Source organism: Microtus pennsylvanicus, chromosome 11 (assembly GCF_037038515.1).
Source record: "Microtus pennsylvanicus isolate mMicPen1 chromosome 11, mMicPen1.hap1, whole genome shotgun sequence".
Classification (NCBI taxonomy): Eukaryota; Metazoa; Chordata; class Mammalia; order Rodentia; family Cricetidae; genus Microtus; species Microtus pennsylvanicus.
The window spans coordinates 71832438-71847828 of record NC_134589.1 but is presented as its reverse complement, the minus strand read 5'-3'; the positions used below and the strand labels follow the sequence as shown (position 1 = coordinate 71847828).

Genomic DNA, 15391 nt, shown 5'->3' with positions numbered 1-15391 from the left:
GGGAAAACAAAGGCAGCAAAGATATGACAGGAAACCTGGAGACAAGGAAGCACAGACAGGTATGAAGGGGGATATGCTCCAAGAGTACCAGTTGCAGAATCACCAACAACAGCTGAGAAGTAAACTGAAAGCAGATGCCGAGGCCAAACAGAATCTAAGCTATCTTATATATTCAAGAAGGGGAACTCTGAAACCTGGGGAAGAAGAGCATGTTAAACCAAAATTCCAGCTGGGAGCTATAAATGGAAGAGGGATGATCTAACAACAGGCAGAGGTGCTCACAACCAGTGAAATCTGGTTCAAGTCAGATCAGTCCCTAACTAGATTAAAGTCACCCACCCTCCATAATTAGCTGAAAAATAAACAAGTAGATTTACTCCTTAAGAAAAAAAGGTCATAGAATTTCCATTTCCAGCAACTATCAAAGAACTGAAAACTGCAAGGAAAAGAAAAACAATAGACCAAAACCTCTAAGAGGTTCAGAAGGAAGGGGACATTTTTAGATGGTGGGCACTAGGCAGCACGGCAGCAGTTAAAGGTGGAAAATAAAGTCAGCTCAAATAACTGTTTCAGCCTTCTGCCCAGTGTCCTGAAAATATGCAACAGGACAGAACCCAGGCAGAGTCTGATGGTCAAATTTAAGTTGAGATGAAGCTGGAGTTGGGAGAGGTCAAGGCAGGTAACATTCACAGAATGGAGTGCTAAATAGAGAGCTACATAAGATGTGAAGAAAGTTTTCATGTACGAAATAACCCTAACATGAAGAGGAGAGCAGAGAGAAACTGATAAGAACAGAGAAAGCAATGCTTGGGATCTCAATGATCAGAACAATTTGATTTTCTACCAGCCAGAACGGAAAAACCTATTAACCAGAGAATACTTAGGAAAGTACTACTTAAAAGCAAGCTTCAAGGAAATCAAACAGTTTCCAAGATATTTAACTCTCAGAACAAAGCTCAAGAGTATTTCTAAGAATATAAAATTATCCAGAACTCAAGAAGTAGACCTCTGTACTTTGTATATTCAAACAAAAATTATAAAAGCATGCAAACAAGAAGAAACAAAATGACTTTAACCAACCTCAAACAGAAACAGTTCCAAAGATAATAAAGTTATATTTGATATATGCTTTGAGAAGAGAAAGAGGGAAATGTAAAGGCAAGGAAAACAAATTCCCATAACCTCTAGTGATGAAAATATTAGATGACACTGAAAATTAATGAAATTAAGGGTATAGAAATGAAAACTAGTTCAAAATTTTAAAAAATAATAAAATAAAGGTAACAGTAAATTAAGCCTAACCAATCTAAAAGACAATTTAAATAAACTAAAATGCAACTAACCACACACTCCTAAAGGGACAGGGGAGGAAAGCAGAACAAAATTATCTGACAATGTAAATTGTAAACCCACAGATCTAAGAAGTTTAACAAAATCTAATCACCAAAGAAGTGTATGTGTGTGGGGAACACTACAAAAACACATCATAATCATGGTACTTTAAACCAATGACAAAAATCTCTTAAAAATTGTTTCATAAAATGGACATACATAACAGAAGCAATGATAGGAATGATTGTAGACTGAAGAAAAACGACATAAACAAGAGGCAAAGGTGAGCTTTATTGAAGAATACAATCCATTAACTAAGAATTCTTCCTCCAGCTAAAATCTTTCAAAAGAGCAAAACAAAATTGAGCCAGAATCTGAAACAAGAAAAAAAAAAAAAACCTATCACTAGACTTTCATTACAAGTATTTCAGTTAGAAGGAGAAAAGAAACAGAAATTTGCCTTTATAAAACTGAAGAACACTAGAAAACCTAGGTGGGCAAAAACAACTTATTATTTCTCATGAATGAAACTACCAATATATAATGAGGCTTAGAACTAGAATACAAGAGTAAAATTTAAAAATCATAAAGGAAGACTTAACGTCAGTCTGTTTGATATGCCAGCAACGAATAAATGAAATTCAAAGTAAAAACACCACCATTTACACTATGAAAAACAAGAGATACAAAATGAGGAAAAGTATGAAATTCCATAAAAAGATATCAAGTAAGAATGAATAAGTAAAAAGACAGCCCATGTTTACGGCTAGGAAAACTGAATACTGCCAAAAATGTCAGTTCTTCCCAACTTAATATACAGACTCAATGTAATACCAAAAAAAAAAAAAAGAAAGAAAGAAAGAAAGAAAGAAAGAAAGAAAAAGAAAAGGAAAGAAAAGAAAAACATTTTTTAAAAAAAAGTCTGCCCTTGACTATGGAGAAGATAAGCCATAGACTGAAAGAAGCTATTTATAAAAGGGCACATCTGGGAGATGTAGTTCTGGAGAAGAACACACTTAACGAGCATGAGGCCCTGGACTTCATCTCCAAAGTGAAAACACAGGAGTGGGAAAGACATCTGATTAAAGACTGTATTAGTTATTGTTGCTGACAAAGCATTATAAGGGAAGAATGGGCTTGTTCTGGCTCATTGTTCTACCCAATGGCTCTCAACCCCCCCTAATGCTATGAACCTTTAATACAGTTCTTCATGTTATGGTGATCCCAGCCATAAAATTCGTTGTAGGAGGCCACTTGTTCATTTCCCGGCTGCCCAGATCCCAAAATAACCACACAGAAACTGTATTAATTAAATCACTGCTTGGACCATTAGCTCTAGTTTCTTATTGGCTAACATCTTAATTTAACCTATTTCTAACTAATCTGTATATTGCCAGATGGCTGTGGTTTACCAGGTAAAGTTCCATCCGGCGTCTGTCTCTGGTGGGGCTACTGACAAACTGCCAATATAGGCAAAACTGTCTGAAATTTTATGCTTCATGGAAAAGTCTGCTGGATAGTATGGGCCTGTGGGCTGAAGATGGATGCCCCAATAATACAGAAAAACTTTGGGTGAATGAATGTCCAGGTAGCGAGATGTCTTTGTCAATTCTAGAGATTTGGAAGTTGCTTTCAATGCACTTTCTGTTACTTAGGTAATATTATATCCTTCTGGAGTCTTTGATAGAGTTAAGAATATATAGTTTAATTATAGTTTTCCTTAGTTATGATAAAAGAAAAAGTAGAATAAATGTTGTAACTGTAATTCTTAATTGATACCTGTTTTATGTAATTTTACTATATTAAAGTTAAAACTTTCCTTTTTTTATTTAAACAGAAAAGGGGAGGTGATGTAGGATTCCCCTCTACATGCTGTGAATATCATTGGTTAACAAACAAACTGGCTTGGCCTGATAGGGCCAAGTAGATCTGGGGAGGCGGGGGGACCTAAACTGAATGCTAGAAGAAAGAAGGTAGAGTTGGAGAAGCCATGGAGCTGCCGCCGGAGACAAACATGTTGGAACCTTGCCAGTAGGCCACGAACCTTGTAGTAAAATATAAAATAATGGAAATGGATTAATTCTAGATGTAAGAGCTAGCTAACAATATGCTTAAGCTATTGGCCAAACAGTATTGCAAATAATATAGTTTCTGTGTGATTATTTCAGGAGTCTGGGCAGCTGGGAACAAGCAAGAGGCCTCTCTACAACAAAAATCGATTGGTTGTTACTTCGTAACTAATTTTGCTACTGTTATGAATCATAATGTAAATATTTTTGGAGATAGAGGTTTGTTAAAGGAGTCACAACCCACAACTTGAGAATCACTATTCTAGGGCCTCCATTTCAGCACAGCAGGAAAGACAAGGAAGGTAGAAAGCAGAAAAGGCATGTTGGCAAAGCCAAGAAGCCAATACAGCATCAACTTTCAGGAAAACAGAATGAACAGAAAATGGAACCAAGACAGATACAGCCTCAAGGCCTTCCCCCAATGGCCCACTTCCTCCACAACTCCACCTCCTAAAGCCTACAGAACTCTCACACCATCAGCTAGAGACCAAGTATTTAAACACAGCAACCTAAAGGCGGACATTTCGCATTTAAGCCACAACAGAGCTGTTATTTATGCTATACAGAGATCTATTAAAAGCTAAACAACAAAGGAAAAAACTTATTCAAAATGGTCAAAAGATCAGAACAGATACTTTATCAAAGAAAACATCAATGACAAGCATATGAAAAGATAATACTACATGTCATTAAGAAACTGAATTTAAAAGGAGATAACCAACACACACCATCACGATAGCCAACTCAGAGCACCGAGGACAAGAAATCCTAACGAGACTGTAAAATAGGAATTTTTGTTCACTCTGGTGGAAACACAGTACACAGCTGCACTTCAGAAAACACTTGAGTAGTTTCTCGTAAAAACCAAGCATACTCTTAGCATATGAGCTTCTTTGTCCTTAGCAAAATCCAGAGGCAGATGTTTGGAGTAGCAATATGTAAAAATGCCAAAACACGCAAGAACTCAAGATGTTCTTTAGGACATGAGTAAGCAAGAGATGATGGTACTTCCAGATAGTGTGGCATTATGCAGGGCTAAGTAGATTGAAACTGAGTCACGAAAGGCACAGGATTCAGTGAAAAAAGCCGATCTGAAAAGAATACATACTGTATGATTCCAATTATTCCACCTTCACAAAAAAGACGCAACTATGAGAACAGAAATATGATTGCCAGGCATGGGAAAATAAATATTCTGAAACAGAATTTCTTGAGAAGAAAAACTATTCTGTGTAATACTATAATGGTGGATCCATGACTCTATACCAGTGGCTCTCAACCTTCCAAATGCTGCAATACTTTAAAACAGTTCCTCATGTTGTGGTGACCCCCAGCCATACAATTATTTCATTGAGACTTGCTTCTGGCCACCAGCTCCATGCTTCCCTGCGCACGGCGGGCTAGCATCAGGCCCTGACCGAGCAGAGCAGGTCTGCTGAGAGCTGTGGCAATGCATCTTGCAGTGAGAATTGAGAGGTCTATGTGGCAAGGCAGAGATCCAGAAAAATGAAGAAATGGAGCAGCCCCTGCAGAATTGACAGGAAGACTATCCTTAGGGAGGAGGTTATGGCCTCTAGCCTGTTGTAAACAACCAGAACCAGAGGACAGGCTGGTCGACCTGCCCCTAACTTCTGATGAGTCATACCCAATAGGCAGATTAATGTGTTGGGTGGAGAAGGAGATTATATGAAAATGTTCATGGAAGAGATGAGAGAAATCAGGGGGAAACTTAGGGAGCTACATTTGATCCCCATAGTCTTACGGGGACCTCTTAATCACCATAAACATCATGATGAATTCTGCTTATGCCTTGACTTCCACCATTTTCTATAAGATCATACTATGATCCCAATGGATTCTTTTTCCTTGCATTCTCCTGACATGCCTTTACTGATATGTTTGTGGTGAGTCTTGTGTTGCCAGTTTCTAATTGGAGATTGCCTTCCCACTCAATGTAAGTTTCTGTCAACAGTACAGTACTGCCCATTTGCAAAGAAAAAACAAAGTAAATAAAGTAAACAGCAAAAAAGTTTCATTACTTTATAACTAATTTTGCTACTGTTATAAATCATAATGTAAATATCTAGAATATGACCCCAAAGGGGCCCCAACCCACAGGTTGAGAACTTCTGCTCTATACCCTCTGTACCATTATGCAGAACACCACAGGAAACCCTAACGTAAACTACAGACTTTGAATGATGATGTGTCAATTTACAAATTGCAATAAATGTATCACTGATAAAAGATGTCAGCTATGGGAGAAGACTGTTATAGGCAGGAATATAGGAACTACAGACTTAGATTCAGTTTTGCTAGGAAGTTTTTCAGCAAAAGACAAAGCCTCAAAAACTAAGGTGGAGAACAACTGAGCAGACACCTACCACCAACCTTTGGCATACATACCTATAAAAAGACAGATAGCTTTCCTTCCTATACAAAATGTTTATCAGTGTGGTGGTTTGAATGAGAATGACCCCACAGACCCCATAGACTCCCTAAACATAGGATGTTTAGGGAGTGACATTAGAAAGTATGGCCTTGATGGAGAAGGAGGGGTCAATTTTAGGTTTTAAATGCCCAAGCCAGGCCCAGCACCTTTCTCTCTTCCTGCTGCTTGCCAGTCTTTGATATAGATATGGATAATTTGCATGGATATGGATTTTGCTTCAGTTATTTAAATTTAAGGTCAATTTTGTTATATGTATATGTATTTCTGATCTTGATTAAGGTATTGTGATTGTGTAGTTCATTTAAAAATGTAATGTATATAGGTTGTTAATGGATAGTCATCAATAAGTCAAGCTTGTAGTCATGTTAGTTAGATTTTCTAGATGTACATAGATATATTTCAAATAGGCATTCTTCATATCTTTCAAAAACTACAGAATAAGACATTTTAAATGTTTTAATAACTTAGGACTTTTCATGACAGTGAGACACTCTGCTCCTGGCAGCACCAATCTACTTCAAGAGGAAGATGGGCATCAAAGAGGATCCTTATGGAGTTTGATAGCCATTTGGGCAAGAAACTGCTCTTGCCTGGACTATTGCATAAAGTGGACACAGAGAACCCTCAGAGAGAGGACTGCTGAACTTGCCTAAAGGTGAGATGGTCTTTCGGGGTTCCTGACTCATGAAAGAGTCTGCGAGACATTCTGCAAGACACAGCAGATAGTGACTGAACTGCCTTTGAAATTTCCTGCTCCATGGAAAAAGTCTGCTGGATACTATGGGCCTGTAGGCCGAAGATGGATGCCCCAATGGTATAGAGGAACTTTGGGTGACTGTCCAGGCAGCGAGATGTCTCTGTCATTTCTAGAGTTTTGAAAGTTGCTTATTTCTTGTTTAATTAGGTAATATTATATCCTTCTGGAGTCTTTGATGGAGTTAAAGAATATATAGTTATAGTTTTCCTTAGTTTTGATAAAAGATAAAGTAGATGTAAATATTGTAACTGTAATTCTTGCTTTATAACTGTTTTGTTATATGGAATTTTTCTATGTTAAAGTTAAAGCCTTCCTCTTTTTGTTTAAACAGAAAAAGGGGAAATGATGGAGGAAGGTCATGGCCCATTTTATAGGTTAGAACATAGGTGGGTGGAGTAAACAGAACAGAATGCTGGGAGGAAGAGGAAGTGAGCTCAGACTCGATAGCTCTCCTCTCTGGAGCAGACACGATGAAGCTCCGACCCAGGATGGACGTAGGCTAGAATCTTCCCGGTAAGCGCACCTTGGTGCTACACACATTAATAGAAATGGGCCAGGCAGTGTTTAAAAGAAAGCAATTTGTGTGTTGTTATTTCGGGGCATAAGCTAGCCAGGCGACCAGGAGCCGGGCTGTGGGAAGAGGCCCGCAGCTCCTGCAACAGTCTGGATATAGAACTCTCAGGAACCTCTCCAGCACTATGTCTACCTGAGTGTAGACTAAACCTCGACTAAATATTTTCCTTTATAAGAGCTGTTGTGATCATGGTGTCTCTTCACAGCAATAAAAACCCTAACAAGGACAATCAGGCAATAAAAGATAAACAGAAGAATGTCACTTTTTATAAATATATTTCAGCTAATGAAAAAAATTATAGAAAAGACTCTATACTGCAATCCTCAAAGAATTAATGGCTTTGGCCAAGAAACAGCAATAGGAAAGCTTTCGGGTCTTAACACTGGTCCTAAAGCAAAGGTACTGCACCATCTGCATGATGACACCTATGAAAAAAGCACCTTAAATCCTGTCCAAAAGCTTAAACCTCAGGTCTGTTCTAGACTCTGGACCCATGCGCCCATCTGTAGAAAATACTCAAAACGAAGAACATATTGAGCTTCATTTTGACTATGCAAACCCTGTCTTGAAAAGAAAAAGAGAAAACTTAAGCTAAATCATCTTTTTATGAAAACAGTCTCAACATTAAGACTTCAACTAGACTGTTTCCTAATACAAGCTTACCTCTTACATACCAAAACAAAGTGAACATATTAATAAAAACCCTAAAATCTACAGTCCCTATCCTTAGAGTTCATGACATCTTAAGGAAGTGAGAGGAAGAGCATACACAAGTAGAAGTAAGTAATGGGCAGTCAATGAGATTTAAATTCTGATTCAAATTATGTGTTGTTTTTATATATTAGTATTAGAAAACCTAACTTTCCACAAAATTTTTAATTTCTATACATAAATCCATGTTTCCATGTCTTACCACTTATTTCAAGCTCTGCCCAATGTGATTTCTTTCCATTTGCTGCTTCCTCAGAGGACATAATTGTGTACATCCTCCGAGGGTCAGGGGGCTCGTATTTTTCTTTGGGCATGCCTGTTAAAAAAAATGAAGAAAAGAAATGGATCAGTACATACTGAAGAACCAAATAAATAAAAGTATCATTTTTTTAAAAAGCAGACACCTATATTAGGATCATTCATTAAATACAATTTGTTACCAAAAGGAACTAGGAGTTCCATGTAGAAATGGCAATTTTTTTTGTTTGTTTTTTGTTTTTCGAGACACGGTTTCTCTGTAGTTTTGGAGCCTATCCTAGAACTAGCTCTTATAGACCAGGCTGGCTTTGAACTCACAGAAATACACCTGCCTCTGCCTTCTAAGTACTGAGGTTAAAGGTATGCACTACCACTGCCAGGCTAGAAATAGCGATTTTTTAGAGCCAGGATACAGCTGATTATATCCAGAAAGATAATAAAGATGAGATAGTTGAAGAAAACATACTGTTAGCTTGAAAAGGGTTCCATTGGCCAAAAATAAGAAAATCTAAACATCACATGAGTAACTACAACTAAATCAATATAAACTGCAGGTGCCATACAGTAGAGGTCAAAGGGAAATCTGCAGAAAACACTCTTTCCTTCTACCATGTGGGACCCAGGGAATCATGCTTTTACACAGTATGTCCACACTGTTTTCTCTGACTTATAAAAGTTCTCAACTTAAGAAAAGCAAGTTCATTAATCTGTTATTAATCCATCATGCTTAAGATTTAGAAATTAAACATAAATGTATATGTATCCAATATACACAGGATTTGGTATCATTAGAGTCTTAGGCATCCACTGAGAATCTTAGAATAAACTCCACTATCATATATATGGGGCAAACTTCTATACTCTAGATAAGCCACTTACACTTCTCTTCAGTGTATCCACCAAATTGCTAGTATCTAGTGTCTTGGGGACACCGAGTAAAATAAGAATTACTTAAACACTAGTTACTGTGGTACTATCATAGTTCATCTAATATGCCAGAGCAAATGATTAAGTGGCTGGTAATATATACAATATGAATTTATGGGATAAAGGCATGCATGATTCATTTCTCTTTCTTTCTTTTTTTTAGTTTTTTGAGACAGGGTTTCTCTGTAGCTTTGGAGCCTGTCCTGGAACTAGCTTTTGTAGACCAGGCTGGCCTCGAACCCACAGAGATCCGCCTGTCTCTGCCTCCTGAGTGCTGGGATTAAAGGCGTGTGCCACCACCGCCTGGCTGCATGAATCATTTCTTGGGTGTGGGAAAGCACAAGTATTAAGCATGCTATTGAAATGGCTTGTGATCTAAAACTTATGAGTTTATGCTTACTTCAGTAATTTTCCACTTATTATTTTTGAAGAAATAATGATCAGAGAAAAATGAAACTTCAGAAAAAGAAACTACCAACAACAAAAGATAGTTGTAAATATACAAAAAATAAACATAAATCTAGTATATCTTTCAGTGCCAAAAAGCAAAATCTAAAGGAACTATTTCACTGATCATAGTGATAATTTAGTAAAAAAAAAATCACAATTATAATAGACTAAAGCACAATCAATAAAATGAGTACCTCAAAGAAAGAATGCTAAAATAAGAGGGATTAACATGATGCTACATGTCCTACAGAAAAGCGTAATGTAGAAGATGAAATAATAGCAGAGATACTACTACAATAACCATCAAATCAAGAAGAAGGAGAGAGCAGAAGAGAGCAAGTAGCAGAGACCAGTATGCAAACTAGTCACTTTGATGTAGAAAAACCAGAGAGCTGATAACCTAAAGAGAAAGGCTTATTGGATTATTTGTTCTTTTGATGACCAGTTTCTTGGGTTCTTTGTATATTTTGGAGATCAGCCCCTTGTCCGATGTGGGGTTGGTGAAGATCTTTTCCCATTCTGGGGCTGTCATTTTGTCCTGTTGACCATGCCTGTCCTTTGCTTTACTGAAGCTCCTCAGTTTCAGAAGGTCCCATTTATTAATTGTTGCTCTCAGTGTCTGTGCTACTGGAGTTATATTTAGGAAGTGGTCTCCTGTGCCAAAGTGTTCAAGTGTACTTACTTCCCACTTTCTCTTCTATGAGGTTCAGTGTGGCTAGATTTATGTTGAGGTCTTTGATTCATTTGGACTTGAGTTTTGTGCATGGCAAAAGATATGGATCTATTTTCATTTTTCTACATGTTGATATCCAGTTATGCCTGCACTATTTGTTGAATATGCTTTCTTAAAATGGGGTACAGACCTGAACAGAGAACTCTCAACAGACAAATCTGAAATGGCTAAAAGACACTTAGGAAAATGTTTAACATCCTCAGCCATCAGAGACATGCAAATCAAAACCACTCTGAGATTCCATCTTACACCTGTAAGAATGGCCAACTATGTTTGTAACAGCATTATTTGCAATAGCCAGAACCTAGAAACAACCTAAATGCCTCTCAACAGAAGAATGGATAAAGAAAATGTGGTACATTTTACACAATGGAGTACTACACGATGGAAAAAATAATAATAACACCTTGAAATCTGTGGACAAATGGGTGGATCTAGAAAACAACATATTGAGTGAGGTAACCTAGACCCAGAAAGACAAATATAATATGTATGCACTCATAAGTGGCTTTTACACATAAAGCAAAGAAAAACCAGCCTACAATTCACAATCCCAGAGAACCTAGACAACAAAGAGGACCCTAAGAGAGACATGGATCTAATCTATACGGGAAGTAGATAAAACAAGATCTTCTGAGTAAATTGGGAGGACGGGGATCATGGAAGATGGCAGAAGGAGAATGGGGAAGAAGGGAGGAGAGCAGAGAAAAATATATAGCTCAATAAAAACAGTAATTTAAAAAGAGAGAGAGAAAAGCTTATCTAGTTATCCTTTCAGAAATGAAGGGCATTCAGAGGAATCAAACCTCAGCTAAAGGAAAGCACTACTGTACAAAAGAATGACAACTAACAGAGCCTGATTTGTGGCTAGTAAAGAGATGGTTCAAAGTTTAAGATCCCTGTCTGTTCTTTCAGAGGACCAGGGCTCAATTCCCAGTACCCTGATGGTGGCTCACAACTGTCTGTAACTCCTATTGCAGCAAATTTAACGGCCCCTTCTGGCCTCTTGAGGCCACCAGACACACAAGTGGTGCAGAGACATATATTAAGGCAAAACACCCATACATATTAAATTAAATAGCTAAGGTAACATAGAAAACCCTGCTTCGGATAGACAAAACAGCTAATAAATCAAATGAAAGAATTAAAAATCAATTCTATAATGTACAAGATATAGCAATTTTATAACTCCTAATGAACAATATTTAGGCAAGGAATATAAGCTAGGTTAAAACCATTAGCACTAAAAAGAATGCTAAGATAATAACACCACGGGCTACTTTTAGAGCATAAACTAGAAAAATGTTTAGCAGAGAAATAAACTGTTACCCACTTCCTTGTCAATCATAACAGCAGAGAACCAGGCTTCGGGTGACGTAATGTGATAAACTATGAATGTTTACCTTGATTGAAAAGGAAAGGATTTGGCCAGATGATACCTCAAGAGCAGTAAGATTTATTTTTTCCCTGTGGCCCTTTTACAAAAGTCCAAAAACAATTTGATACAGATAAACTAAGCTTTCTTAAGTGAAAGTTCTATATACAACCATCCATTCATGAAATATCTGCTGAGAATTTTTAGTGTCAAGCAGAGTCAGGTACTAGAAATGAAAAATAAATGAGAAAGCTTTAACCCACAAAGAAAAACAAAAATGTTACAGCAATATAATCATACTTTAGCCATTTATTTTTATTGCTTTATTTCTTCTAGATGATATGAATTAGGAGTGGCCTATAAACCACTCAATCATTCTTCCTACAGCTGAGTTCTATCTAATTATACTACATTAAAGAGCCATCCTTCATCACACATACTTCTGACTCTAAAATGGCAAAGCTTAACTAGAGTTAACTTCTGTTCCTATGTGAGCTTTAAACTAAGAATCTACGGCACCTCCTCCATTCCCTTTTCTGATCTGTTGGAATGGAAATGTAGCTCTATGGTAGAGTACCTACTTAGCATATGCAAAGCTATGGATTCTACCTTGTGCACTGAAAAAAAGAAAAAAACTAAATTTCTATATCTCATAAAAAATAAACTCAAACTCCACAGGTTATCATTCAGAATCCCCCCCCCCCCACGTTTGTGGTGGTGGTGGTTTTTTGAGACTAGATTTCTCTGTGTAGCCCTGGCTGTCCTGGAACTCACTTTGTAGACCAAGCTGTCCTCCAACTCAGAGATCGGCCTGTCTTTGCCTCTTAAGTGCTGGGATTAAAGATGTATGCTACCCTATCTTTCCCACTTCTGTCCCAATACTTTTTTTTTAACTTTTTGACAGAGCCAGCAAACAAAATAACATGCTTCAGATATGCTCTACTTTTACCTCCAAAATATTAGTTCTGTCATCTGCACACTGAAACTCTAGGCTATTATCTTTAAGGCTAACTGGTGGACCACAAACTGTTTTCCCACAACATAGAAGCATGAATACACTCAGCAAACAAGATTAGACAAAACAATAATAAAGTTCTGTTGAATGTCCTTCAAAAAACATTCCTAAAGATTCGTTTTCATTTTATGTGTATACAAAAGTGCCTACAGAGAAAAGGAGGTGTTGGATCCCCTCAAACTGGAGCTATAGGTAGTTGTGAGCTACTATATGGATGCTAGGAACCAAACCCTAGTCCTCTCTAAGAACAGCAAGTGCTCTCCAGCCCTATTTTTTTGTAGGCAGATTCTCACTATATAGCCCTAGCTGGCCTGGACCTTCAGTATGCAGACCAGATTGCCTTGAGCTCAATTAAGCAGGGCTCATAGGGGCTAACAGAGACTGAAGCAGCAACCACGGAGCCTGCATCGGTCTGCACTAGGTCCTCTGCATACATGCTGTGTTTGTTTAGCTTGGGCTTTTTGTGGAACTCCTGCAAGTGGAGTTATCTGACTCTTTTGCCTGCTCTTAGAACCCTTTTCCTCCTCCTGGGCTGCCTCATCCAACCTTGATATGAGGGTGTGCCTAATCTTATTGCATCTTGTTATGCCTTGTTCAGTTAATGTCTCTAGATGGTCTGCTCTTTTCTGAGGAGCAGTGGACCCCAGGGGAGAAGGGAGGTGAGGGATGGAGGAGACAACTGACAGTAGTGGAGGGAGGAAAGGCTGCAGTCGGGATATATTGTATGAGAGTAAAAAAAGAAAAAACATTTACCTTGTTTTAATATATATTAGTTGTATTCTATAAATTAAGACGATGTCTTGGAAGACAGTCCTAACTTACTTTATAACCTCAACTTAGTTATGCACTTTTACTCTCACTTTAAACCTAAATCACCCAGATTCTCAAAGTCATCATACTGCCCCATGTAGTGCTGAAAGCCTGTATCCCCAGCACTAGAGAGGTAGAGGCAAAAGAACCAGGAAGCTGAGACAGCCTCGGGAGGAAAAAAAAGTATCACATTTGTTCTTTCTGGGCAAATTTCCATCACATACTTAACAGATAAGAAACCTCATGCAGGAGTCGTACTCAGTGAAACACTAAAAGTTTTCTAAGACAAAAGTGAGTATTTCAGACTCCAATTCTAAAAATTCCTTCTTTAGCCCTTCAGCTCTTATCTGAGTCATTTGTACAGCCTCAGATTTATTTCTTTGGTCTACTCTCCTCCTACCTTCATCCATTCTAGTTATCATCTTTGGTGACTGCCCCCAAACAACATTTTATTTGACTCTCACTGAACCTGAGACAAAACCTTTTTCCAGTAAAGTTAATTTCTGAACCACAGCTCACTCCTTATCTATCACTAAGTCTAGTACTTTCAAAATTATTAGAGTATGCTAGCTTTTCTATCCTCTATGCTGATGCTCATATCCTCTCATTAAGACCTAAATGAACTCTCTAATCCCAATATCCTGACCCCTTTCATCCAATCTCCCTATTTTTACTACCTATTTCCTAAGTATGTCACACGCGACATATCTCCACCCCAAATCAGTGGGTTCCCACCATATACAGGAAGATGTTCTAACACTAAGAAAAGCAGCCTAGACTGTTACTGACTTATACTCCTAGCTCTTATTCTGGCAACCTATGCTGCATAGTCCAAGTTGTGGACACGTTGATGCTTTCTCTGAAATACCCTATTTAACCTGATCACCCTTACTCATCTTCTAACTGCAGCCCAAAGATCTCTGAAGTAACTCCTTCCAAGTTCCCAGGCAAAATTAGATGTGTGTATCTTCCTAAGGACACACAAACTGTTTTATATACTTTTAATTATCATATAACCTCATACATTTATTTTCATTTTTCTTTCTCTCTGCACTAGTAAAAACCCACTTTGAAATGAATAATACTACTTTCAAATATATAACACTTATTTGGAAAAATGTGAATTTATTCCAACATGACTGACTTAATACTGAACAATCTGAGCACACTGCAAATTTCATGCTTGTTTATGTGCTGTTTTATCTGTTGAATAAAAACAAACAAAATAAAACCCCACTAGACAAAGACTGAAAACCGCCCCGGGTGAAACTGAGCTGTACAAAAATGTGCAAGACTAACTAGCAAGTTGGCTCCTCCCTGTGTTTGTACCACACCTATTCATTCTGGTGTCACAGCTTTTCAGGCTTTAGGTAACTCTCCTCTATTCAGAGTAACTTAGAAGCCGCAATTCTATGGATATATAGCCACTCAAACAAACCAGGTGGCTTTTAAATACCAGTTATTATAATATTTATCTACTTCTTAATCATTTAACATAAAAAAAATGCTACCATTGTAGTCCGACTTTCCTTTGGGCCACCAGCAACAACACAGAGACTTATTATGAAAGCTCAGCTTAGCTTAGGCTTTTCCCCAACTAGCTCTTATAACTTAAGTTAACCTGCTTTTATTAATCTATGTTGTGCTTTATGGCTTGGTTACTTCTACTCTGTACTGTATGTCCAACTTCTTCAGGGTCTTGCTGGTGTCTCTTCCGGAGTCTAGATTCATCCTGAGTTCCTCTCTCTGCCTATTTTCTCCTGCCTAGCTACTGGTCATTTAGCTCTTTATTAAACTAATCACAATGACACAATCTTCACACAGTGTAAACAAATATTCTGCAATATTTCCCTTTTGTCTAAATAAAATGGAAAGGGTTTTAATTCTAACACAGTAAAACTATATACAGTAACAATCATCAGGTAAGA

At 37.7% G+C, this 15391-nt stretch overlaps 1 protein-coding gene and 1 pseudogene across 4 annotated transcripts in view; one reads left to right on the top strand and one right to left on the bottom strand.

Annotated features, from left to right (window-relative positions):
* Cnot6 (CCR4-NOT transcription complex subunit 6) overlaps positions 1 to 15391 on the bottom strand; it is a 47852-nt gene that overhangs the window by 27847 nt on the left and 4614 nt on the right. For all 4 annotated transcript variants that reach the window (XM_075992828.1, XM_075992826.1, XM_075992829.1 and 1 more), the window contains exon 2: positions 8098 to 8211. In XM_075992828.1, the coding sequence (XP_075848943.1) occupies positions 8098 to 8209 (112 nt within the window). In that variant the 5' untranslated portion in view covers positions 8210 to 8211. The remainder of the gene's footprint in view (positions 1 to 8097; positions 8212 to 15391) is intronic.
* On the top strand, positions 2730 to 5234 carry LOC142859588 (protein BEX3-like; annotated as a pseudogene).